The sequence below is a fragment of the Podarcis erhardii genome (genome assembly GCF_964252035.2).
Source record: "Podarcis erhardii genome assembly, chromosome: 4".
Classification (NCBI taxonomy): domain Eukaryota; kingdom Metazoa; phylum Chordata; class Lepidosauria; order Squamata; family Lacertidae; genus Podarcis; species Podarcis erhardii.
In genome coordinates, this window is record NC_138508.1 from 54086213 (window position 1) to 54114109 (window position 27897).

The window sequence follows — 27897 nt, forward strand, 5'->3', positions numbered from 1 at the left end:
GCCACCTCCATTTCATTTTTAATCTTTAGTAAAAGAAAATAATCTAGAAGTGCAGGTTAATCCTGAATGTAATATAAATATTCAGTGCTTTGTGCCAATGCATTCTTTCTGAGAAGGAAGCAGCCATACCCTACAAACAAGTTCCTGTCCACCTCAAGTAGTGTAAACATTGCTGTGTAATCCTGACTGATTTCTTGTGGTTTTCAATCTTTTGTAAAAATTAATTCCTTTAAGAAGAATAGTTGCAGCTACCTTCTTTTTGGAGACCCCTCAGGGCAGTATGCTACTGATGTTCAAATCACCTTTACTACTTTAATGCAAATACTTCAGAGATTTGGGGGGGGGGGGGGATGTTGCACTTATGAAATAAAATGCCTACTTGAATTGTGAATCCTAAGCTGAGACCAAAATTAGTGAACAGTAGCAAGGACATCAGGTTAATTGATTTCAGAAGACTAATGTATGCTTTTATCAAAGGACACGAGCAGTTTTTTTTAACCAATTATTGTTAAAATGTTATGAATTCAATCAACTTTAAAGTCTAGCCTCTCAAGCTTTGGGGAAGCAACACTGCTGTGTTTTAACAACTAAAAACCCCAACTCTTCACTATGCCATGCTGGGCAGCCTCACATCTTGTAAAGCTCATATGCCTATAGAAATGGAGCAATGTGAGGCTCTGCAATGGCCCTGATCTGACTTGGGTCACTTCACTGACACTGAAGTTCAACTCAGAGTTCAGCCTGAGCGGAGAGTCATTGTACAACAGATATATCTATATGTGTTTGTGTGAAAGAGAGAATATTACACTGTAGACAGAATACTGAGCAGTTTTAGCATTTGTAAAACAAAATACATTACCAATCTTTATTGGATTTTAATGTATTTACAATAAACAAGCAAGATAGTCTAATGTCGTAACAGGACAACTCTTAGCATAGTATTTGCTTCATAGTCTGTCCTGAAAAGGGCTCTGAAGACAAATGAAAATAGTTTCAGAAAATAAACTAACACAGCTGTATTTCCTAGGTGGGGAGAGAAGTCCAAAAGTCTGAAAGTGAAGAATGTTTGTAAAAGGTCATTTTGCAGGGTCTCCAAAAATCAGAATGTAGAGTACCTTTCCCTCATCTGATTCTTCTTCATGCCCCTAGACCCTGTCTTGCAAAAATATTTTTAACATAGAGTCCTTGTTACATTTTGCAAAGGATGCAGTTTGATATGCTTCTCAGTACACAATTTGGCTTGGGTGAAATAAAATACAGATAGTTCCAGTTAACATCATAGTACCCTAACATACATAGTGTAATTCGCTACAATGAAGTTCAGAAAAACATGGAAAATAGATTATATTCACATCAGAGAAGCTGATTAGATTCTGGACAAAAGGGAGGAGAAAAATCTAGTGAATCGTGTTTAAATATGCTTTTTCCTTGTATAAAGGTAAAGGTACCCGTGACCGTTACGTCCAGTCGCGGACGACTCTGGGGTTGCGGTGCTGATCTTGCTTTACTGGCCGAGGGAGCTGGCATACAGCTTCCGAATCATGTGGCCAGCATGACAAAGCCGCTTCGGGTGAACCAGAGCAGCGCACGGAAACGCCATTTACCTTCCCGCTGGAGCAGTACCTATTTATCTACTTGCACAGTGTGCTTTTGAACTGCTAGGTGGGCAGGAGCTGGGACCGAACAACGGGAGCTCACCCCGTCACGGGGATTTGAACCGCTGACCTGATCAGCAAGCCCTAGGGCTCAGTGGTTTAGACCACAGTGCCACCCTTTTTTCCTTGTATAGTAAGCAACAAAACAAGCAGTCCTGTGATGCTTTGAACTTGGGATCGCTCCTTTGTTCTGAATATCGATTGCACAAGCATGTGAAATATCAGTCAGTCTAATGGTAAAATTGGTAATGTCTGACAAGACATTTTGATGGGGGGTTTATGACAACACACCTTAAAAGGTCAAACCTAGAATTCTCCTACAGCTTGTCAAACACAATACGTCAGTCTTAAATATTTTTCACAGTGCATTCACTGAGAAAGGATTGGCCCATTCCATTTTAAGGCATGCTGCACTACCAAATAAATGCTAAAGATCTTTTGGTCTTTCATGTGAGTTTTTTTGCTAAATAGAATTTCCATACATACTTCATGCCTCCTTTGTTCAGTACACATTTTGTAGTATGGCGTAAAACATTCCTAGTAATTGGGAAGTTAGCACTAGATGAAGTTTCAGCATATGATGCCAGAGTATACTACACTTCCAAATAACGTATTTTTCTACTGGGGGTCATGCATCAATGGCTATTTGGAGATGCCATTCAGATTAATATTCTTTAACTTCACTTTCTGATCACCTAATCAAAATCTCAACTCTTCAAGAAGCTACTACAGCTCATTTGTGCTTAAGAACAGTATATGATCTTGAACAAGCTATGAGCCTTAATCCTAAAACATTATTCACATATCAGAGCAGAAAAAACCTGCCAAGTGCAATGAAAGTTTAACATTCACTTTTATATTTTGCAGATAGTCAATAGTATGTACATATTCACATTACTATCCATTCTATGAAAAGATAGCTAACTTTGAGCAGAATATTTAAATCAGTTCACTTTCCAAAAATAAGTAAACATACAAAAGGTGTAATGCAACATCTATTTGGCAAAATATAAAACAGAAATGTAAATTATATTTACATACAAGGCTCGCTAAGCAAGATGAAGAAAAAAGTACTCTTAAGCCCACAGTTCTTCAGTTCTTCCAAATTTGTAGATAAGGGTGCTATGAAAACAAAAGTTTAGATCTGTAAGACAGACATTCTTACCAATGATGATATGGCAAAATCATCAAAATTCTAGAAGAAGATGACATGATAACTGGCACTACTATACTGGTGGAGCTGTGAGTATGCCCTATTGTGGGAAAATGATTGCTTGTACATAAGAGCATGAGCAAAGTTCTTATTATTGCAGGGTGATTTCATAGCTAAAAGCATCCTTGGAGCATGATCAACGCATGAATAGCTTGTGCTGTCCCAAATGATTGGTCCACGTAACATAGCCTGATCGTCTACGTGGTCTAGTGCGATGGCCCTTATCTGCTGGCTGAGAACAAGTTGCATGCCTTGTATTTTGTATCTTTCTGACTTTACACAATAAAGGCTGTGCTGCAGCAGCTCTAGAGGAGCCAGATTTCTGCAACCCATCTTGGTGTGAGACTGATTATTTACGGATGGCGAGCAGGTTCTCGTCACCCTATCTCTGTCCCTTGTGTATTATGATTAATGAACATTACTTGGCTTCTAGTAACATCATTTTTCACAGAGATTTAGAACACCACAATGAACCCTCACACACCCATTTCTATCGTCTGAGTAAATTGTGTAAACCGAAAACATCTGTATCATTATAACTATTAGACTTTGGAGGCATTAGTTACTTACCTGAAAAATATCAAAGCATTCTGAAAAAACACTGCTAAGCCTGGGTAGACATTAATATCTATAAAATAAAAATGCAATAAATAAGTAAGTATTGAGACAAATCTTCAAAACCTGTCACTACTAAGTTTATCTTGTGCTCATTTAGCTATGAAACAGTATTTTTAAAAGGGGGGGAGATGGATCATGATAATTCAGTTCTATCTACAAACAATTAAGACTTGATCTATGGGAGTATGCTTGATCTATGGGAGAAATGCTGCAAGACTGAGGAGGGAGCAAAGTCTCAAGAAGGGGATATTTGGATTGTGTCCTAAGTATGCACACTTCCATAAATAGCCATCATTCAGCTTATTTACATTAGCATATTGAACATTTACAGCTACAGGATAGGACTTGAAACCACATGGGTTGTTTTTTTTCTGGCTTCCACGCTTTGACCCTTTGCCCAAATTTAATAGGTAAAGGTACCCCTGCCCGTACGGGCCAGCCGTGTCCGACTCTAGGGTTGTGCGCCCATCTCACTTAAGAGGCCGAGGGCCAGCGCTGTCCGGAGACACTTTTGGGTCACGTGGCCAGCGTGACGAAGCTGCTCTGGCGAGCCGGCACCAGCGCAGGACACGGAAACGCCGTTTACCTTCCCACTATAAAGTGGTACCTATTTTATCTACTTGCACTTAGGGGTGCTTTCAAACTGCTAGGTGGGCAGGAGCTGGGACCGAAAGACGGGAGCTCACCCCGCCGCGGGGATTCGAACCGCCGACCATGTGATCGGCAAGCCCTAGGTGCTGAGGTTTTACCCACAGCGCCACCCGCGTCCCCATCCAAATTTAATAGTTCCCCCTTTTTTTCCACTGCCACAGAGTCAAAAACAGTCTGTGGGTAAATAATGGAAGGACATCTGTTGTTTTCCTTCCAGCAGGTGGCAGAAGCCTTTCTGGGTGAAAGGAACCCAGAGAACATTTTTCTTTCGCAGTGTTTGAGAGTTGTGGCTGTTAAGCAGAAGAGGAACAAAGGAGCTCGCAGTTCCCTAAAAAGCTCCCTTGATTCTTTGTAAGAAGCCGATTTATACTCTGTGACTTACAGACATGTGCATATTTCCATACTGTAGCCATGTTAAGACTGCTGCAGCAAAAACAATATAGAATAAGCAGCAACAACCTGGAGTGCAAAGTGTTGACTTTTCAAAAATCTATAGAGGGTGTTGGTAATTTTGTCATGAAACAATGTATTTGTACACCAAGTCAACTAAAGTTTAGTCACGAGTATTAGGCCAGCAGGATCTCTCTCTTCTGTATAGAACCTGATCCTGCATGACTCACAGCAGTAAGAGGAAAAGCTAGGTAAACAGGTTTCTAGGAAGTACCATGAACAAGAAATGTAATCACATTAACTCTTATCAAGGCCCTGATCAGACCCATTAAGAGTCTCAAGAGCATCTTTCCACCTGAGCTTCACCCAATTCCCTTAAAGATCTAACAGCCTAGACCCCACTTACCTCCAGGAACATCTCTCATACAAACCTTCCCCATCCACCCCAAATCATCCACAAGGAAGCCAACTTTATTATCGACATTCAGCCATTAGACTATTTTTAACATTTACCAATACTTCTAATATACTGCCACCTGCTGCTTTTATTTAGACTGTGTTTATCACCATCTCTTTCTTGTTTTAACATTGTATCTTTTATTTTATTGTTTTTACATCCAGTAATTCTGCCCTTAAAAATTTCTAACAGAAAATAAGCAGCCAACAAAGCAGCTGGATCAGTCCTACATCATTTCGGATTCTTCAGCAAGTGGAGTGGAAAATGTTGGTCAAAACAGCAGGGGCATGATCCAGCCAAAGTGAAGCACTTTTAAGTACCACTGTTTTTAAGAAGAGAACTACGCATACCTTGATTGGATTTCGAAAGAAGATATTTAATTTTATTTCAAAATAAAATAAGGTATTTAATAATGTGATATGTGCATCTCTCTCCTTTAAAACAAAGGCACTTACAAGTGCATTTCTTTCCCCTTGATTAAAAATAAATCATCCTTACTGTGGGTAACATATGCTCCAAAAAGGATCCACATAGAAGCAATAAGTGAGCCAAACATCAACATGAAGCCAATGAAGAGCCAGACACGAGCACCTGCAAGAACACATGAAGTTAAACACTATGCTAGGGTAACAATACACAGAAATAAGGGGGCAGTGGGAAACAGCATCACTCATCATCCCACTGAAGCTTTCTTCAACTCATAAGATTGGACCCTGATTTACATGCATGAATCCCCTGAATGTTTGTTTTATTTGCTTGTATACTACTATTTTATTTTGTTTATTTTGTTTTTTCCCCTGCTGTATATACTAAGAGATTTTTTAAAATACTCAGCAGTTTACAAATGCTTTTAAATGAATTAATATAACAAGACTTGCATTCATCATCACAGCATGCCACAGCATGACATAAAGGAGAGTTTATCTTCAACCACTAAATCAGTGATCCATAATAAATTCTAGGAAAATAAATGTACTACCAGGTGTAAGACAACTGGGAATATGTTGCCCGGGAAATTTGCTTCAGTCTAAGCTTTTTGACCTGTAAGTTCAATGAGGTAGGTGGTATGAACAACAACATTGGCAACGCTAATACAAAGTGATTTAGTGGGGGTGGAAAATTTAGACTTGAGCAAAGGAGGCTTGGGTCCATAGCCCCATCATGAAGTTTAGTTGATAACTCTAAGAGCATCTCTCAGCCTAACCTACTTAACATGCTTGCAAAGAGGATAAAACTACAAGAATCCCACAGAAGGCAAGAAAAGATAGTGATAAACCAAGTGAGCTTCTAGGATTCACCAATAAATTTCACCCCCTCATTTGTTAAATCTGAAATCTCTTATAAAATCTAGTTAGTATTAGAAATCATTACTAACATTTTTTTAACGTGAGCATGAAAAGATCTGTGCACCATTGACAGCACCACCAGCACCAGTCTAACATCTTGCTTTTTGTGACATGTGCCAGGACAGAACATTTTGTTATGTTTTCTTCGCTGCTTGCACAGCCAAGTTTTGAAATGAGGACTGAAGTGTGAATTTATCTGCATAAATAGGAGTACCCTCACCTGTTCTTCCTAAACATCCATCACCATAGCTGTCTCCTCTCACTTGAGCATTTGATACTGCGTTTATCCTGCAACATATAAAAAAATAACCGCTAAAATTACTTTTTAAAGAATTGTGCAAAAGACTGAAAGGCAGCAAGTCCACTATTCTGGATCCACAAAATACTCCCTCTCCAATTTTAAGTATTTTCTTTTCTTTCCCAGTCTTCCTGTTGAATCCAGATGCTAAACCTGATCAGTTAACAAAACCAAAATGCCTAGTATATGCATATTCTCTCAGATACTAGTTGTCATATTTGTTTAGTCATTTATCTACTACAATCCTTAAATCTCTTTTTGACTGTTACCAATGACAGTGTCTGATGAGCAGTACTACAGTGCCAAAAAGTAAAAGAGGGCTGTCACTATATTCTAGTAGAGTGGGTACCAAGCATGAGAACAAATTGAGTAGGAAAAGAAATGGAGGGATAGAGGGAAACTAGGTCCCTGAAGAAGATGAGAAATACATTTATGTATGCATGGAAACCCTTGTTTTTAGAAAGAAAGCCTTGTTTATCCTCATCCCACAAAACAAACAGTAAGCTGTGCATGCACACTTCAACAATTTTAACGGATGAGAAATAGTAGGAGAACACAAGAGGAAAAGAGAAAAGAAGGATGGGGGGGGGATTATTTTGTAGGTGCACTTTGCCATTTGAGATGAACAACTGCTATTTTTGTATGGACCTATCATTATATGTACTTACATGAAAAAAGCTAGAGTAGAAAACACTCCACAAGTATGGAATGCGTGGTTCATTTGCTCTGGCTTAGGGTAAACTACTGCTGCATCTATCATTATCCACCAACCTGTAAAAAACTGTAAAACACATGATCATTAAACCATGGCAAATATCTACAGAAAGGTCAGCCACATAACTCTGCTGCTTCTCTTCTCCTTCACTCCACTGGCTTTGTAATCATCTGAGTCCCAGCTACCCACTCCAATTAACAGAAACTTCCTAGCCCACCCACCCCTCCAAAGTGCAATGTTTTAGCTAGAGTCTCATTTCCGTCCCAGCCACAAAGACTAGAAGGTACCACTAAAGTATTCATGTGAACGTGTACTATAAACCATACTACCAGATCTACCTGCCATAGATGAGCTCAATATGGGGCCACAGTGAAGAACTAAACAGATTCCATATTTATTCAAATGGTAAGTAAGGCCTCCCAGCCAACTAATTAAGGGGCATAATATTTTGGTATTGGCTTCTAACTGTAAGATTCAACAGCCGGCTTCATGAAAATAGTGCCCCTCTGTGGTAAAAAATAAATAAATGGTAGTGCTTTTTGAACTTTTAAGACTGCTTTTCCATTAAAACACATGTACCACAATGTACAATAAACGCAATATTAAAACAGCACACAATCATACTCCCTTTACCATATAAACAATATACGAATGCACAACCAACACCTATTTGTTTATTTTAAAACGTGAAAACGTGATTAACGTGAAAACAGAAGCTGATTTGATTAATAATTTATACTATCTGAATTCATAGTGACTGAAGACATCACTTGAGGAGGAAAAAAATTAAACATTAATCAGGAATGCAGCCGCCTCTTCTAAAACATTTACAAAGTGTGCCTGAAATAAAGCCAAAGTAGCCATCAATGCAAATATGCTTATCTAAGAAATCTGTGTTCTCAGTACTCCAGTTGTATGGGCAGGAAGAAATTGCTGCTAGCTCTTAAGACAAAAAACCAATACAGTAGCTCCCCACTTTGCAATTCCTACCACACTCAGAGCATTTTCTGGCAAGCTAAGAATGCTAACAGCAACATCCTTGCCTTAACCAACATAGCAAGTGTTATGGCTCCTCTCAAGTAGACACAGTTGTGTTGGTAGGGGTATGTGCCTAGCATGCAAAATGGGTGTACACAAAACACATGAAGAGATAGACAACTAACAGTGCAATTCCAAGCTTGTTTTTTCAGAATCCCTCTCAGTTGAATGGAACTTAACGGTAGGCAAATATCCAGCACTGCAGCCTCGTGGCAGGCATGGCCAGCCCTGATGGTGAATGTGGCCACTAACACCCACATGCCCAACACTCAGATCCTCCCTCTGCCCGTCCCCACTCACACATATTCTCCCTGCTGCCCAGCCACCAGCAGGGGTACATATATTGTTGGGTTCCACTGGGAATGCTAGAGGTGATGTTAAAGCCCCTCCTGTTTCTAGTGTACAGAAGAAAGTCGCTCCCACATGGGACTAGAATCTTTTCTCTGCCACGCAGCTGATGGCTGATTATCAGCAAACTGAGCAGGCTCTCCCCGACCTGGGAGGGTTTCATGGGATGCCCACCTGTGATTTAGCACAAGAACTCACAAGTTGGCTTTCAATACAAACAAAGCAACTGAGCAAACAGCCTGTAAATGTGACCAAATTTTTTTTTACCATCAAGTGAGGCACTGGCAAATCTGATGAACTCCCAACAGACCAGTTGGCATATTGCATTTGTATTAAGACTTACCAGAATCCCAGCTACCACAGAAGCAACTGTATTTCTTCTTTCACTCCAATCAATACACTCACATTCAGGCCACCGGAAATTGTCTAGGAAACCTGCCATTTCTCAAGTTCAGGATGTCTCTTTTACCTGTGTTATTTACATTAGATTTTCATGAATCTTCCAAGTCCTAAATAAAAAAAAGGGGAGGGGGGAGAGAGAAACCAAAAGATCAGTGTATCATTTATTTACTTATTTAGTCTAGTTGTAGCCATTACAAAAGATAAGATCAGCGGGGCTACATTCATGCTTTGTCCTGGATAAGGCTGAAAAGGATCTTAAAACTAAATGAACTGTGGGTTAGATTTATGTTCCTTCTATTTCTTGGAATTTAGAAAAAAGCAAAAACTTAGGAACATAAAGTTTTATGTTTATGTTGGGCAGAATTGCTGGAGGGAGGCAGGGGGGCAACTTAAGAGACAGTGGTTTAAGGCTTTCTTGCAAGCTCACAGAAGAGAGATTTCATCTGGGGACTCCCTGGCTCACAGCTCCCACACAGCTAATACTAGCTCTAACTCCTTTGAGGAAGAGCAGGAGAGAAATATAAAATATATCAGCAACTTTTTCTTAGGAGTTGATAGAGTACACCACCCAACACATAAAAGTAGGACAATAAAGAGATACTTAAGGCTGAACTGTTGTATTCCACAGCTATATCAAGTGTTGCAGCACTTCACTTAAAGCCCCTTCCATTTTTTTAAAAAAAATGGCATTCCCTCTTCTTATAGGATTATGTGTGGTGCAACATGTATACCCTCAGAAAAAAAAGTATGCTTCTGGAAAGAGGCAGACAAAATGAAAAGAGGTTTATATGACAGGCCTAAAATGTGTTCACTGGTCTAAAAGGATGCAAAACTAGGAAATGAAAATGCCTTTGAAAAACAAGAAGCACTTATTGTGTATTAGTCACCACAACCCCCCAATTTTTGTCTAATGCAGCACAAACTAGGGCGGGGCAGAACAGTCCCATGCTTTCTTAGAAAACCACAGCTCAAGCCTATCAGTATTCAAATTCAAATTACTCCTGTACCGATCAGGGGTATCCCAAGCCATTCGATAAATATTTCTCACTGAGGGATTTCAGCTAACACAGGATTCAAAGCAGACTCCTACATTGTTGGTTTCTGCCTATGAAGAGCATTATCTATGAAGATAATGCCCAACTCCACATGCCTTGTAACACATTGAGAGGTTGTAATTACAGTACAAGAAAGAATCAGAAGATCATCAAACCCAAACTACAGGCTTGAGACAGCATCACCCACAAAGCAATGTCTCAAAGACTGATCCTCATAGTCCATAACAATGTTATAACAAACACCAGGAGCGAAGAGGTAAGCCACAGCAAATATGGCACTCCACTCCAACCTTTGTGCTACATGCATTATCCTAGGTCTCCACTCCAATCTTGGTGCTATACTCGTTTATCAAGAATGTATTTATCAAGAATGAAAAACACATCCCCACAGTCTCCATTAACTGAAACACTAAAACCTACTCTAGACATCCTGAGTTAGGCTACCAAAGAGTGTTGAAAACATGGCAAGGATAATTACACAGACTTATAGAGCAAAATGTATACTTATAGAACAAATAGCCAAATTCTATGGAATAGCTCTCCAGATTTCCCTCCACAGGCACTTTAGTAAAAACAGTAGAATGTGAATATACTTGTGGTCAGCATCTCATAATGAAGATCACTCTCACCATCCATCCATCTCTAATCAATGTATCCAGTAAGCCTTTCTCAAAAACTCACTTAAAACAGGCTTACAATACATGTCAATCATTCAGCAATTAGATCATCAACTGATGATGGAAGACAGCCACTGAAGATCAGAAATTGCAAACAAAAGGCATTATGCAGCCAAAGGTATGCATTTCAAGGTTACAATCCTATGCATGTTTCTACTGAACTTTTAGGGACCCATTTTCTGAATAAAAAACTTGCAGGACTGGGCTGCAAATTTCATTTAATTCAAATGGGGCGTGAGAATTAACCATATAAAGATGCTTTAAAAATAACCTCATTGAAATCAATTAGGTTGAAGTGATTAAATGTTGTTTTGACTGTATATTCCATATTTGACTTTCCTCAAATTGTTTTATTGATGTTTTAATATTCTGTAAACTGCTTTGAGATTTTTTTAAAAATAAAGCAGTATAGAAATGAAATTAATAATAATAGTAATAATAATAAATCAACAATTTTCAATAAAAACAGTTCACATATTCCATTGCAAGTCATAAAGAAGTGCTTTAATGATATATATGCATGTGTGAATCATTAGTTAAGCTGTACACCTGCTAACTTTTACTTCCACCGCTTTTGGCTGCTTTAAAAACACAAACTTGTAAGGTGAATTTAAGAAGTTTAAAGAAGTGAACCTTTAAATCATTCCAAAAGCGCTGATGGTGACTGCCTTCCTTTAGAACTCAGCCCAGTCAATTTTTGCCACTCGTAAGAACCCAGAAAAGCTTTCGTCACCGTCTCAGGGCATGGTCCCACAAGTGGAACCGGTTTCAGGAGATTCAAAGATAATGCGCAAGGTAATCGCGTCTGTAATTTAGTTGAAAGCTCTGTGGATGCACACCTATGAGCGGAGATCGCATCGCCAGCTATTCCCACGAACTACTTTAAACTAAAAAAAAAAAAGGGGGGGTCACATACGCAAACGTGCGAGCAGACGAAGCCAGAAATGCATCCATGCATGCAAGAAGCTTGGCGAGCGAAAGTAAAAGGGGAGTATAAACCCCGCTTTGCAGGGGGTGGGGTGGGAAGGAAATAGACAATTAGATGCGTCTGTTCTTGGTGGATAATAGACTCAGTGGTGTAGTGAAGTAATTTCAGACTCCAGACCTGATGAATTTAACCCAACCCGCCCCCCCCCCTTTAGATATTTATGCTTCCCTCAAAGTGTGGCAAGGAGGCAAGAAACTTTTCGGCCTCCTTCCATTTCCCCCTCCTTCCTCTTGACATTAAGGAAGGTCAATCGACCAAGCAGCCGAGCGCCAGGCTCCCTGCCGCCCCCCACGCCCCCCCCTGGGTAGCTGTGGGGGGGGGAATAACGTCCCTCCAGAAGCGAAAAAAGTGAGGGAGCGGCCCTCGGAGAAGAGAGGCCCCAAAGAAGGAGGGGCCGTGCCCCTAAAAGGCGTGACGGGGCCGGTCTCTCTCCAGGCCGAGGAAGAGCCACCTTCACAAGGGGCTTGTTGTGAATTACGGAGGTGTGAGGCAGCGGGGAGAGGAAATATTCGCCCAGGCGCCTCGTTATCCCCTCAGAAAAAAGGGGTGGGGAAAAAGAGCCGCAACCGCCGCGCGAGACCCCCTCACCTGGAAGACCCCCCGCTCCGCTCCATCCGCGGCCGTCACCCGGCTTGCTCTGCCGGCCGGAGGCGTGGGGAGAAGTCGCGGGGAGTTCAGCCAATCCACCTCCCGAGCTCCTCCGTCACAACGCTCGGCAGGGAGCGCTCTGATTGGGCCGCCAAACGCCGCGTGAGGCTTGCCGCTTGGCAAGGGGGGCTCGCGATAGGCTCCCGAGCGCTGTCGCCCCCGCTCAGATCCCGCCTCCGTCCTCCTCGCGAGCTGTTAGCAAAAGAACTCCTCCCGCGAGGGCGAGGAGGGCAGGTGGCTGCCGTCGCCGGAGCGGTTTCGCCGCCTCCAGGATCAGGGCGCGGTGCAGAGGGTGCTCGCGGTATAGGCTCGCCCACGGCCTCAGCGCGCGCAACCTCGTCGACTTCGGAGTTTTTTTTTATCCCCTCGTAATTTTTGAACCCGGTGTCGTTCAGTAAAGCTAAAACGTTGGGAAATAAGAGAAAGAAAAGAAAAGTGCTTCTTAGCACAGGGCGAAGTTAAACTGTGGAACTCTTTGCCACAAGATTTTTTTACGCGGGGGGGGGGAGGGAGGCAGAAGCCCTTGGCAAGGAGCTGTAAGGCGGGCAGGCTCCTAGCTATATGGGGTGGACGTGGACTACACGGCCTATTGAGGTCTTCAAAATGAGTGTAGTTAAAACACGTTTCCCATGTTCATTTCCATTGATACTGCTTCTTTTCTGCAGACTTCAAATGATATCGACAGAGAGTGTGCTAATAATTTTTTATTCCCTCTAAACTAGAGCTGGAGAACCTGTGCCCCTCCATACAGTTTTGGACTTCCAACTCCCCTTATCCTTGACCTTTTTGCCATGCTGGCTGGGGCTGATGGGACCAGCAGCATCTTGTTCTTAGATGTTTTTACACTTTGCCTCTACTACCTTATTCTTTTAATTATACTGCTCTTCTGATTTGTTTTTTGCTGTCATGGTCTCCTTTGGGAAGAAGGGTTGGGCTAGGCATTTAATGAAGACATACATACACACACATGTGAAGAGCCACAAGTTTACTAAACAGGCAACCCTGATTAGGGAAGTTTTTAATGTTTGATGTTTTATTTTTTAATATTCTGTTGGGAGTCGCCCAGAGTGGCAGGGGAAACCCAGCCAGATGGGCTGGGTATAAATAATATATTATTATTATTACTATATCATATCTAAACATCAGAGCCTTCCTCAAGCCAATATCCTCCCACTGTTTTGGACTGTATCTCCCATCAGTAACAGCCAGCATAGCCAATGGCAGGGGGTGATGGGAATGATAACCCAAAACTTTTGGAGAGCACCAGGTTGGGAAAGGCTGCTAAGATCCTTCATAGTGCTTTGCCACACAGTGTTTTACACAATAACCTTATAATTGTTACTCAGCTGTTGAACTGGTTGTTTTGTTAGTTGCTATGGCTATTTTCCCTGGAGGATGCCTTTCCAGTTGTCATATGCACTGAGTTTTTATTCACCTTTGTTCACACTTTCCTCCGGGCTGGTTAAGCATAGCTGCCATAGACATCTTATTCGTATTTTGAGGTGTGCTGGTTACTAAAGCATACAAGTAGATCTGATATCATAACCATCAGCTCCTATTAAATATGATTTTATTATAATAATATTTTACTACCCAGGCTAGCCAAACTACATGTAAACATTTGGTACACTTAGTGTTCTGGACCCAGTACAATGGAACTCCACCCTGCCTGGGCTAGGATGGGTGGTATTCAGATAAGCTTTACTCAAAGCAAACCCATTGAAATTAACTGGTCATATTTATTAACTGCACGAAAAGCACGAAAAGAAAGCAATATTGTCATCATTGGAGAAATCCAGAAACATACATTTTTAAAATACTGAGGCCAAGTTTTCACTTTTTCCTCACCTTGCAGCTAAAAGCAACAAATGTGGAACAACAGCAGGAACCATGAAATAATATGCAACAGCTGTGTCAGACAGAATTTGCAAATTCATTATGTTCTCAACTGCCTTCACTTACAAGTCACAAAATTGAGTGGAGAAGGAATATCATTTTTTTGCCTTTTGCTTCAAGAACAAAAACTTGTCTGTTTTCCCTTCCATTTTTAAATGTCCTAATTTGCAAATGTAATCTAACATATTATTTTTCTAAAATTTAATTCAACATACCCAAAAATAAAGGAATGCCAACCAAAACAATGCTGGCAGGTATAAATGTGTTTATTTGTTCCTACACTTCTACAACACTGTTAAGACAGTAAACAGAAAAATGTATTGTCTTCTGGAAGTAATATGAATCTTAGTGTACATTTAGTAGCTAAATGTACTATCAGCGTAATCTTATTTCAAAATAAGATTCATCCATTTTAAAAAACTGGCTTTAATGTCAGATGATCTGCTACTTTCATTTTCTGTTTTCTTTGTCTCCTTTTCAGAATTCCTTTTCATCTGGCTTTTGCAGCTCTCCTGTGCACGTGAAATTTCTTTGCCAGCATTAAAATGCACCATCTGCCTGCTAAGAATAGGAACAACCAAGTTGAAATCATTAATTCTTTTGTTTAGTGCCTGGATTCTTTCAGTAAACTGTTCACAAGATTCCTTCCATTGTTTTTCTTTTTGTGGTGTCATTGGCTCACCCAGTTTATTCCTAGAAGCAATCATATCCTTTCTCAGTTTTTCAATTGTTTCCCGTATTTCTTTCTGTATGAGAATCCACTCTGGTTGGTATCCGTTGTCTATCAGAATACGGTTCAGGTTGTGAGTCATAGGATCAATATGTGGACAGTCTGAAAATTTTTGCAATGGCTTTCCTTTACCACTAAGGTTCTCAAAGTCCCCTTTTGCCATAGATTCTTGAATGAGGTCTTCAACCAACCTTTCGATCGCTTGAGTGATTTTTGCCTTTTTACTTTGCCTTACATCTTTAGCTAACATAGCCTCATTCATTATTAGTTCACGCTCCATTTTCTGCTTTCGGTATTCCATGACCTGTTCAGAAGCCCGATCAACTCTAAATTGCATATACTGTCTCTCTCTCTGACTTGGAGTTCCAAAACCTACACCCTCAAAACTTAAATACTGTCTGTGTTGTGGTGTTTTAGATTTGAATTTATCTTCCTCATCCTCCTCATTGTTTTCACTTGATTTCATTTTCTTGGTCATATAGTTAAGCACAACTCTATATGCTTCTTCTATTTGCACAAAAGTTGCAGAATCTGCTGTAGCAGATCCACTGTCTGGGTGATATTGCTTAGCAAGGTCTCGAAAGGAATTTCTGACATCATCCAGTGAACAGCCTTCCTGAAGGTTAAGCAGCCTGTAAGAGTCTTTGATGTTTTTAGGTCTGAGATCTGACAGCAGTCTATGGTGATAGATAAAATGATGTAGAAATGGTTTGTCTTTCTTTGGAACCAATGCTGAGCACATCCAGACACGACACTGTATTTTTCTCAGCATCGTCATACAGTGCCTCTTCAGAGCTCTTCAATGCAGCTTTTGTATAAACCATCTAACTGCAAATCTGAACAAGTTCAGATGGAACTGACCTCTTTCCTGTGAGATAATATTAGAAAAGAGAAGTTAATTAAGACATACAAATACATGCACTTATTTTGGAGCCCAGGCTGCAATCTTAAGCAGCAAGCTCCATTAAGTTTAGTACGGTTTAAGTCTGAGTAAATATGCATAGGATTGTTTTTGCAAGCCTTTGTGCTTTGTGTATTACATTTTATAACCATGTTTGGAACTTCCACGGTAGCAATGGAATTTGAACATTTTTGAAGCTATGCTGATTGGCCTGCTGTGTATTAGTGTAAGAGGAATCACTCATAATGAACTCAAGTTGTGAGTGATGAAAGAAACCGAGCCAAAACAGGATCACTGAGAAACAAGAGGGAAGAAGCAGCACGCTCAAAAGAACCCCAAGATTTTCGGAAGTTAAACCATCCCCCCCAAAAGGGCACACCCCAACAAAAAATGGCTCAGTGAGGAGTTAGCATAACTCACATTGTTATTTGTATGCATATGCATTTCTACAATGCTCAGTAGCTACCAAAAAAAAAAAAAAAAGTAACATAGTAAAAGGCCCTGCTTGAGCTCTTTACATCTTACAGTACAGTGGTACCTCAGGTTAAGTACTTAATTCGTTCCGGAGGTCCGTACTTAACCTGAAACTGTTCTTAACCTGAAGCACCACTTTAGCTAATGGGGCCTCCCGCTGCTGCCACGCCGCCGGAGCACGATTTCTGTTCTCATGTTCTCATCCTGAAGCAAAGTTCTTAACCTGAAGCACTATTTCTGGGTTAGCGGAGTCTGTAACCTGAAGCGTATGTAACCTGAAGCGTATGTAACCTGAGGTACCACTGTACCTTGGAGTGGAACATAGCTTGCTGGCAGGAACCTGAACAGGAACACTTCTGCGAGGATATGCAAAGATACACAGCAACTTTTTGTTGCAAATCTCACTTGTACTGTATATATAATGTTACAGATAGGTTTTCCTCCAAACAATCAATGTTCATTTTTGTTTAGTAATTTGTAAAGGTACAATCTAGCTACGTGTAGGTATCACAAAATTTCAATTTAACTGGTAATTTACCAGGATTTTAATCAACTAAGCAAACATGTAATCAGGTCAGCTACATACAGGTAATTCTACTTCAAGCAGCCTAATCCCATTCATGCAATTACAGCAGGAAACGTGTTATTCCATGTGCAATTATGAAATGTTCTTTATCGGAAAGCAAAAAGCTACTAGCATGTTACCTTCCATTCTTCCAGAAGCATGGTTATTCTGCATGTCTTGAACACGCTAAAATCTCCCACCAGCTTTTTTAGACTGTTGAAAAATGAAAATCCCTATCAAAAATGATATCAAATGTAAATTATCAGTTAAGATGAGTAGCTGGTGCATCACTTAAAGCACTTACATATATTTTGTTATACCAATGCATTGAACAGTGTTTTCATTGTATTACCCATCCTGGCCATTTTCTAAATTTATTAAGGACAATCTCCGGCCCCATGTGTACCATTTGAAGCAGTATGATACCACCTTAAACAGCCATGTCTTTCCTCAAATAATCAGGAGAGCTGTAGCTTAAGGGTTAAGGGTGCTGAAAGTTGTCGGGAGACCCTTATTTCCACCACAGAGCTACAATTCCCAGAGTTCCAGGAGAAAATGAGGTCTGTGAGAGGAACAGGGTTCACTCAACACCTCTCACACCCTAAGCAAACTATGTCTCCCAGGGGAAGCCATGACTATTTAAATTGCCATGATACTGCTTTAAATGTAGAGGGTGGACAGGGCCTCAGCAGTTCAGTGGGGCTTAATCTTAAGCAGATACAAGATAATTCTTCAAGTATGAAGGAGACATGCACAACCATGTCAGAAAATGCTAGTTAAGCCTTTCCTGCAGCTCAAAATTGTTTTTAAATAGGGCTGATACATTTGCTGTATATATATATTCCACTTCCCCACCCAGCCTTTTGCAAAGGTAACAGCTGCTCTCTCTCTTATCATCATAACTCATAATAACATTCCAAGGTTAAAACTATAACTATTCTTTAAATATATATTTAGTCCCCCTTTTTTGACAGACTTTGTAAATTCGTTTACATCTGTATGACTACTTCTGTTCTATATTCTTGTTTAAAAACAAACAAAAATGATATACAATAAATAAAATAATTGTTTTTTAAAACGTAGGTTGCATTAAAATATTATTTCCCCCTTTTTCCCCCTTGGACAGAGTGAAATAACAGGAGCCTGGATGTCACCAGCAACCCAAGCTACACATCCGTCCTGCCAAGCCCTCCACTCGCCTTCCTTGCCCCTGCCCCACTCCCGCCCACTTCACCTTCTCTTTGCCCTTCCATCCAGCCACCTCTCTCGCGCCTGCTGCGTTTTATGTATTTATCATTGTGCCCTTTAACGAACGGCCTTCCCCTCCTAACGCCCCCGCTGCCCTAGACCAAGGTCCACTCGCTGCTCGTTGTGCCGCTTAGGATTGTGGGAGACGTAGTTCCTGTAAAGGCGGCGTTTGCGTCATCCACTCTCTTTGCAAAGGAGAGGAAGGCGAAGCCTGTTTCGTGCGGCGGACTTGCTAAAAAGGAGAGGAAAGCAGGGCGGAAGTAGATGCACCATCTGCATTTAGAATTACTCACAGCTGCTGGCTTTTCTTTCTTCTCTTTTTCCCTGTGTGGCTGGGCTGAGATTCATTTTTAATTTTACATTTTTGGTACTGAACCGTGGCTCCTTTGTGCACATAAAATGTTGGTGATGCTTGTCATAGTTGTCGTTATACCCGTCTGAGGCAGGTTGATGTTACTCGCCGTTTGCACCTACAGTTTTAGATAATTTACACGTTAGCAATCTCTGTAATGTAATCCGGGTTTTCCGCCTAAAACGGCTAATCGGTTTTCGTTGCAAGGACTCAGCTGTGGATTACGTGTTCAGCAATGAGTACCTCTGAGCATGCACAGAGTGCTAGTAAACATAGCCAATCTGCGATTTGTAAATCCATGGACGCTCAGTGGTTTCTTATTTCTGCCCTTGTTTCTTGAAACAGCTGCACTTGTGTGGAGAAACAACAGTCTAAATGTATATACTTGCAGTACATTTGCACATCAAAAACAGATGGACTCCCCCCAGGACTCTAACATATGATATCTTTCTGGCCACTCTGTCCTTCACAGAGTTAATCACTTCAGGTTGCTAGTCTCTCTAGCATATATGGGTTGCAGATGATACATGAGTACTGTAATGTGAATGTGTCAGAAGAATATATTTAAAAAGCTTTTTGTCTTGTAAACCTTGTGAAATATCAAACTGTCCAATATGTCTTTGAAATGATTAATAGAACTTCAGTCGTTCACCAAGATCTAATTCTGGAGACATAAACAACCGCCAAACTGGGAGCAGCAAGTTTGCTCTATTTGTTCTGGAAATTCAGGGTGACAAAGAAAATGTTATTGTGAAGGAGCACAAAAAGTTTCAGAAATGCTTCTAGCACCGAAAAGAGCCTGACTCCTGAAATATTTCTAAACAATAATATTTTAGAGTAATAAATCAAGTGTCTTTAGTAAGATTTTGTTTTTTAAATTAATACTATATGCTTTATACTATTACAGTGGTACCTTGGGTTAAGTACTTAATTCGTTCTGGAGGTCCGTACTTAACCTGAAACTGTTCTTAACCTGAAGCACCACTTTAGCTAATGGGGCTTCCCGCTGCTGTCGTGCCACCAGAGCACAATTTCTGTTCTCATCCTGAAGCAAAGTTCTTAACTTGAAGCACTATTTCTGGGTTAGCGGAGTCTGTAACCTGAAGCCTATGTAACTTGAAGCGTATGTAACCTGAGGTACCACTGTATTAGGTTTTTAAATTGTACTGTGATGTATTATAAATAATTTTGTGAAGCTTATGCTTAAGAAAGTCTAAAACCATTTAAATAAAAATTTTAAATGAATAATGACTAGAGCTTTCTCTCATACTGTACCTTGTTGGCTAACAAAATTAGACTGCCTGTTGCATTTTGAATATAGATCTTGTAGTCTGCGTTGAACCATTACATTCTGATTTAGATACTGACAACTTGGACTCCTTCCTGATTTCTGATGGTTTCCTTATACAGCATAGCAACATGCCCCCCGCAAATGGTTTGTTCATTGTTTCTTTCTCATACCAGACACATGTACTTTAAATCAGTCAGTTATGTGAGCCACATTGTACAATGCAATTAATGCAAATGTATTGTATCTTCCTCTGTTGTGATTGGTCACAAGGAGATGGAGTTTTAGGCACTGGGTTCTCTCAGCTATTTGGACCAAGGCATTCTCTCTGCCAGCAACAAAGCAATCTTTTTCCCCCTTCACCAAATGTTCATGTAACTTAATCTGATATCAAGTTGAAGAGTTTCCTTTTAGTACTTCTTAGTACAGTATACAAGAAAGAACACAAGCTGTTGACTTCCATACATTGATTGCAGAATACCTTAGAAACATTCGGTAAGTTATGTTTACATATGTGTTCCTAAATGAGGCTTTCTATGAGGTTCTAAGATAAAATATCTGCTAATTTTTAGCAGGCAATAGTTCTAGGGAGAGCGTATTACATTGTAGTCTTTAAATTTACATCTGGTTTGTCAGAATGAGAGGACTCAAGCATGAAGCAGATAAAAGGAAATACTGAAAATAGTCAACAGTTTTATATGTGAGCAGGATCTCAGCACTATTTTTGTTTTGGATTGATGAAACATTTTAGCCTGAGTTTCACCACAGATTGGTGGTCTACTTAGGGAAACTGTTTTGGAAATGTTATCATGTTGAATGAATGTCTATGAGAATCACAAAGGGTGAATGCTAGCACAATTGCTATGAGGTTTTCCGCTTGGGGGCTTAATGTTGCAAATGGGTCTTTGACAATATTGTTTCATAACTTTCTGGATTTTCTACAGAAAGGGGAAAGGGGGGAGGGGCATATGGTGTGGCATTTTGATGTGAATTTAATACTCGCAGGATCATGTGGATGCCGCAAAGCACACAAAACCACACATGCAGGCAACACACTGATCCCACAATAAACACCAGTCTGGAAGCACCCGAAATTTTTTGAGAAGGGGACAGAGTATAACTAGGGCAGGGCAATATCAGCTTTATCCTAAATGCACCCAGTTTACAGACACAAAACAGGTATCAAAGATATGTAATACTGTATATTGACTTCTTTTATTACATTATGCAATGCTTTCTTTTTTGGTATTGTAAAATTAAGCATCCTTTTAAGATGGGAATTTGAGTGGTGGACATTGGCCTGCTCAGAGGCTTAATGAGGGCTGTAGAGGAGGGCAAAGTAACATCATGGTTGCTTCTCATTTGGTTTTCTGCCTGCAACCTAGAAAAAGAAAAGTACAGATAGGCCACTATCTGGACTAGATGCTGGACTAGATGGATTTTGGCCTGATTCAGGAAGACTCTTCTTATGTTCAAACTCACGACATTGGAATCTTTGTAAACAGAAAAACAAAGATTGGTGGCATTGGACAACAGCAGCCATTGGGTTATTTTGCTCAACAGCTTCTAAGCAGAAGTACTGCAGTTGAGTTCCAAAAAGTAAACAGTACCCTTAGATCCACAGCATTGCTGTTTCCTGGAAATTACAGGATTGGCATATAGATAGAGTATCAGCACTGTGGGACAGCAGCACAGGAAATTTCGATTTCTTTGTAAAGGTGGTAACAACGGATCACCACAATGAAATGGATTACTAACACCAAGAAGGGGTCTCTTCAACTCCATATTGTAAGAATATAAATACATGCTCAGACATATACCCCGTATGGATGTTGGTCAGAGTTTGACGTATTAGGTTTCTGTACAGAATTCTCAGATATGCAGAAAAGTTACTCAATGCCTCAAATTGGTACCTATATAAAAGAAATAACTCCAAAATAGCCCTCTTTCTAATCAAAACATTCCTCTGGGTGGTGATATGGATTATCTTTAATATATAGTATGTTGTGTATATGTCAGGGACAAGCACATTTTGAGAGCTGGCATTGGGTAGTGGGGGCAACCAAATCCCTCTCAGCCGGTGCTGATGGGACAGTCACTACTGCTCAACCTAACCTACTTCACAGGGTTGTTGTGAAGGGAACACCCTGAGCTCCTTGGAAAAAGGAGGGAATAATGGAGTTAATTTGAATGATCCATGCGTCGCCCCAGTTTGCATGATCAAACTGCTCTCTTGCAGCATTTTCATTTATAGGAATTATATCCTGCCCCTTATCACAAGTTATATTGGGGGAATGGGGTGTCATAGCAATCTAAAATTTAAGTCATTGGCCAATCCATTTCACTCACTCACTCACACCCCTTCCCCTCCATAGCTCCCTTTTAAGTCGTGAAAGAGAGAGCAATTTCTCCCCATAATTTAAATTATGTTTTGGGGGGAAATTGAGCTTGGAAAGAGCACAACAATATGTTCTCCAAGGCCAGTTCCTCCTCCCACCCACAGCTGCTTGCTTATCAGCCTGCTAGTCTGGCTGACTGAGAGACTTTCTATTGTTGACATTTCTTGTCAATAAAAGGGATGTACAAACTTGCGGCTCCCTAACAATTTTTGAAGATTGTGTATGTGGGGTGAGCGTTTTTCAGAAGGACATTTTAACAGCCCAGTATTTTTCTGCAAAGGTAGGAGGTTCTCTGGTTGCATCCTATTCACTTATACTTCATTGTCCCTTGCTTACACATGCCACATTCTTATGGACATTTATATCAACTGGCTATAATACTTTTTTAAAAAATCATTTTCAAATTTGATTGTCAAAGAAATATAAGGTACATTTTAAAAAGAAATATAAGGTATATTTTAAAAGATGTGGAGAAAGGTTTATTCAGAACAGGACTTTGTCCTGTACCTATCATTCTAATACAAGATAAACAATGTGCAGCCTTATGTTAATGTGAATAGAGAAATTAATATTAATTATGGAATTCATCATAGTGAATAATGGATTGGTTTTCAATGTAGTTCTTCACAATTAATTTTGTTAAAACTTTTTTTAATGAGATATTTTTTTAAAAATCCTAAATATATTAAGTGAATATTAATACAATCAAGTAGAAAATTCTGTTGTTGTGATAGAGTTACTTGTTACATTTGTTAGAAGATAGAAGCCTTCTACTTGGTCGTTCTTCAAGTCTTCTTCAGAACATTATATCTTGAATCCCTGGCTTCTATATATTATTCAGCAAACTCATTACAGAGGTAATGTTGGCATATTTCACAGTATTTTAATTATGTATCTTCTTGGCAATAGCTGCTTAATGTCAACAGCATATTTCTTAAAGGTCAATTGATGTGTGTCTCTCCCCCTCCCCCTTGGCATTTATAGTAGCTTGTTCCCATTTCATATCAACAACAAGGGCACTAAATGAAGGTGTGATGTTATTGAAATAAGTAAAAAAAAAATCATTTGAAAAAATACTATTGGGATAGTTACGTATATTGTTTTTTCCAGACAACATCCCTCTTGGTTTCTTCTTATTATTATTTTTGCTGCTATTTTGAGAATTGCAGTATGAAAAGCAATGCACAGCAAAACTGCACACTGCAGTGATGCCTGTTTTGCAAGATGCATAACACCCAACCACATCCATTTTTGCACTTCAACTGTGATGCTGTGTGTGTGCCCCTTTGGCTATTTGTGTTAACAGTCCTTGCATCTTGGGTGAATTAGATTGGAATATTCACTTAGTTTCTGGAGTTCAAAGGCTTTATTCATGCAGGAACTATTTACAGCAGTGGTTTTCAACCAGTTTGCCATGGTACTGTGGGGTGCCTTGAATAATGGTCAGGGGTGCCCCAGGCAAAACTGGCCTCCATCCCTTTTTTCTTCCCTCACTCTTCTGATATCCTCTAGTGTCTCTACCTCCCAAAGGTTTGCACAGCTCTTTGTTGCATCAGCCATGGCTACAAGCTCCCCAGGCAAATGGTGCCTCTGGGCCTGGCCAGGGGTGCTTCCCAGGCCCCTGTAGGGCACTGTAAGGAGGCACCTCACTTTGGGGCAGGGGGGCAGCTCAAAGATTATGGTGGCAGCTGGGGGGAGGGGAGAGGAGAGGAGGCTGAGGGAACACTCACAAGGGAGGGTGTTTGAAAAAGGGTGAGAGGCTGCCAGCTCTGCAGTCAAGGCACGACATAACTGGGCTCCTGAGCCCCACAGGGGTGCCACAGAAAGAAAGTAGTTGGTCAAGGGAGCCGTGGACTCAAAAAGGTTGAAAACCTCTGATTTACAGTATGAGAGGAGATGAGAGCAAATAACATCTTGTATCAAAAAGCTGCGAAAGAACAATACACAAAATGGCTCAGCTTTTAGGGGTGAAATTAACTCAGACAAATCAAAGACCACAAGCAAGTGCTCAGAAGAAGGAAATTATTTGTTTTTTCCCCCAACAATTTGTCAGAGCAGCAAAGTGTGCAGAAGCACAAGCTGTTCACATTCTGATCTCTCAGCGGTTGATGAAATTACCAGAGTGGGGACTTCAGAGATCCAGTGTGGTGTAGTGGTTAGAGAGTCAGAACAGAACCTGGAAAACCAAGGTTCAAATGCCACAAAGCTCACTAGGTGGTTTTTGGCCAGTTGTGTTCTCAGCATTTTTTGAAAAGATAAACATGAGGGGAGAATTGTGTGTACCAAAATCTTGGAAAGCCACTACAAGTACAGTACAGAGTAAACAGAACTGAGATAGATGGATCATTGATATGACTTGGTGCAAGGCAGCCTACTATAACTTACATATTTCAAGGAAGGTGAGATAAGTAGGCTCTTGCTCTTACAGTGAACTCCTATAGATACCTACTCAGCAGTAAATTCCACTGAGTTCAGTGGGGCTTACACTCCAGTAAGCAGGTTTAGGATTGCAGCCTTAAAGACATTACAAATACTGATTTATGTTTTTGCTTATTCTCTACCAAATGGACAATTGGTATAAAATGCCTGTAGCTGCTTCAAATGCTTCTGTTTTAGAGGATATTCACCATTAACATGATGCCATTTTAAAATGTAATGTGTAATGTGTGAGATGGCTCTGCCAAACATCTAAATTTGCCTCAGTTTAGAAGTCAGTTTCCTCATAAGTAATTGGTTTGCCTTCCAAATAAAAATGCTAATGATTGAGGCATTAGACCTATAAAGGACAATGCACCTCTTATTTTGCGTATCTAGATGGCTGATCGAGTGCTTGTGATTGGCAGCGGGGGCAGAGAACATGCTCTGGCTTGGAAATTGGCACAGTCTCCACATGTGAAACAGGTACTGGTTGCTCCGGGAAATGCCGGTACAGCTAATGATGGCAAAATCTCTAATTCAGGTGAATAGCTTGTAGTATTTGGTGACTTTTCCTGCATTGGATATTTTTTAATGTATTTGAATGGTCATACAGTGGAGAAACACACCCATGCCATCTTTCCAAAACAGTGTACAGTGTATTGCATAAATGCAAATGCTGGGTGAGAAAAATCAATGCTTCAAACATGTCTGACTTTTTATTTTAACTCAGCAGAATGCATATACAAAATGCAAACTCTACAGCAGGGGTAGTCAATCTTTTTTATACCTTCTGCTCACTAAAGCATCTTTCTTGGTGGTAAAATTTCCTTACCGCCCACTAGTGCTTGATGGAAGGAGGATTCAGCTTGTGCCATAGAACCCCCTACCGCCCACCTAGAATCCTGAAACGCCCACTAGTGGGTGGTAGGGACCAGGTTGACAACCCCTGCGCTACAGGATAAAAAAATACAAGACATTCATTGAATCTTTAAGTTCTGCACTTTAAGTTCTGCAGATCGGGGATGACTGACTGACCTTGACCGCTTATGAAGGAGTAGGAGTGTGTAATCAAACATGTTCAGCCCCTGAAACTCTTACCTAGATAACAAAGTGGTTTTTGGAAACACAATTTTAGTCAATTTCTGCTTCTTCAGATGGCCCACATGCCCATCCTACATTGCTCAGCCTTTTAAGGGGTGCATGCCCACCCTATTCCTTTCTAATGGGAACCCAGAGGGCAAGGGCACTTGTTGGATCAATGTCTTAGCTTGTATAGCCATGCCTTGCACCTTCAACCCTTGTCTTGCTTATGTACTGCTTAGAGCATTAAAGTTACTGTGGGAGCCAGGGCGCATAGGCTTTTGATGTAAGTTATCTTGGAATCTAAGCTACCAAATTCTTTATTGCAGATCCATATTCACAACTATATCTTTACTTAACATATTGAAATAAATCTTTATCATGTTTTCCTTTTGTGGTTCCTGAAGCCACATAACTGTCATACATTTTGGATCCTGGTGTTTATTATTATTTATTATCTATTTCAGGGGTTTTAATTAGCAACCATACTATCCTAGCCCAGTTCTGCAAAGATCATAACATTGGGTTTGTGATCGCTGGACCAGAATCTCTCCTTGTGACAGGTAAAGTTAGAGTAACTCCTTTCTCAGGAAAAAAACAAGTGCTCTAGATTAAAAAATAAAGGTCCAGCCTTGGGTAGCATAGGAACCCAGTACAGTGGTACCTCGAGTTACAAATGCCTCAGGTTACAAATGCTTCAGGTTACAAACCCCGCTAACCTGGAAGAGTTACCTCAAGTTGAGAACTTTGCCCCAGGATGAGAATGGAAATCGTGTGCCGGCGGCACAGTGGCAGCAAGAGGCCCCATTAGCGAAAGCATGCCTCTAGTTAAGAACAGTTTCAGGTTAAGAATGGAATACGGTACCACTGTATTTGGTATCATCAACTGGAGAGCAAAATGGGTTTCAAATAGCTGGGGTTTTTTGCAACTGAGAAATGGCCTTTCTTCTTCCTCTTCTTCTTCTTCTTCTTCTTCTTCTTCTTCTTCTTCTTCCTCTTCTTCCCTTTTTGAAACTCTGGACAGTGTGATTCCGACTGATAATTCTGCACGTAGATAGACAGCAGACACCAGCCTCGTGTATGAGCATATGCATGTAGCATCTTGGAACATTACATAAAATAACTCCCTTGTTAGACCAGAGTTCATATTGATGTAGATTCTATTTTTAAAACCATGGTGTTACAGTGGTACCTTGGGTTACAAACACCTCAGGATGAGAACAGAAATCGCATGCTGGCGGCAAGGCGGCAACGGGAGGCCCCATTAGCTAAAGTGGTACCTCAGGTTAAGAACGGTTTCAGGTTAAGAATGGACTTCTGGAACGAATTAAGTTCGTAACCAGAGGTACCACTTTATTAGGCATCAAAACATACCTTGGCTACAGGTTTGATAAGTTTATTATAGATGCAGGCTGTCAGGGAACTGCCATCGGAGAGACAGGTGGTGGACAGGCTCCAGGAGAATAGGAGAGAATCTGCAGCAGAAGAGGGAACCAGCAGGGGGAGTGCAGGAGTCACAGCGGAGGGGAGGCTCTGGGATGCTTCCAGTGAGAGTAGTGGAGAGGTAACGGGACCCCCTTTGGGAACTCCCACCCTTCGCCGGAAACTGTCACGCAGAGAGTCACGAAAGCGCATGTCTGTCAAACAGCTTTTATGTTGGCGTAAATTCCGTAGACGCCCACTGTCAGATTCTACCAGCGACTGACGGAGTCATGCTTTGGGGGCTCCGTTAGTGCATCGGTTTGGATGACCAGCCAAACCCCAGAGGGATCAAGCTTTTACGCACAAGCAGCTCATTATCCCATCACAGCAATCTGACAGTCTTTGAAAGCAGCTTGTGCAAGCAGAAGGCATCATGAGCGAACCAGGCGGAACCGGAGGAGCAGGAGCTGGAGATGGAGCAGGTCCAAGCCTGGAACAAAGGTACAGGGCGTTGGAGGTCCAGCTGGCACTGCAAACGGCGAGGCTCGAGGAGAGGAGGGCTCAAGATGCAGATAAGGGGAAGACCACCCCACTTGCCAGACGGGTGCCTGGACTGGTGCAGAAA

General features: G+C 40.8%; 3 protein-coding genes across 6 annotated transcripts in view; 1 reads left to right on the forward strand and 2 right to left on the reverse strand.

Annotated features, from left to right (window-relative positions):
• Nucleotides 1-829: 829 nt before the first annotated feature.
• Nucleotides 830-18356, reverse strand: TMEM50B (transmembrane protein 50B). Of its 2 annotated transcripts, XM_081859329.1 has the most exons (8): nucleotides 18300-18356; nucleotides 17206-17278; nucleotides 9073-9238; nucleotides 7297-7409; nucleotides 6551-6618; nucleotides 5483-5575; nucleotides 3439-3496; nucleotides 830-2777 (listed from the first exon to the last, which is right to left on the reverse strand). In XM_081859329.1, exons 3-8 carry the CDS (start codon nucleotides 9169-9171, stop codon nucleotides 2732-2734), a joined length of 477 nt encoding a protein of 158 aa, XP_081715455.1. In that variant the 5' UTR covers nucleotides 9172-9238; nucleotides 17206-17278; nucleotides 18300-18356; the 3' UTR covers nucleotides 830-2731. The 2 variants fall into 2 exon arrangements, with proteins under 2 accessions (XP_081715455.1, XP_081715454.1); XM_081859328.1 differs by lacking the exons at nucleotides 17206-17278; nucleotides 18300-18356 and adding an exon at nucleotides 12440-12597.
• On the reverse strand, nucleotides 14644-18360 carry DNAJC28 (DnaJ heat shock protein family (Hsp40) member C28). Its single transcript, XM_081859295.1, has 3 exons — nucleotides 18300-18360; nucleotides 17206-17278; nucleotides 14644-15993 (listed from the first exon to the last, which is right to left on the reverse strand). Exon 3 carries the CDS (start codon nucleotides 15901-15903, stop codon nucleotides 14782-14784), a length of 1122 nt encoding a protein of 373 aa, XP_081715421.1. The 5' UTR covers nucleotides 15904-15993; nucleotides 17206-17278; nucleotides 18300-18360; the 3' UTR covers nucleotides 14644-14781.
• Nucleotides 18361-22539: 4179 nt separating this feature from the next.
• LOC309340476 (trifunctional purine biosynthetic protein adenosine-3-like) overlaps nucleotides 22540-27897 on the forward strand; it is a 30289-nt gene continuing 24931 nt past the window's right edge. For all 3 annotated transcript variants that reach the window (XM_081859267.1, XM_081859268.1, XM_081859269.1), the window contains exons 1-3: nucleotides 22540-22632; nucleotides 25167-25311; nucleotides 26318-26413. In XM_081859267.1, coding sequence (XP_081715393.1) covers nucleotides 25167-25311; nucleotides 26318-26413 — 241 coding nt within the window. In that variant the 5' untranslated portion in view covers nucleotides 22540-22632. The remainder of the gene's footprint in view (nucleotides 22633-25166; nucleotides 25312-26317; nucleotides 26414-27897) is intronic.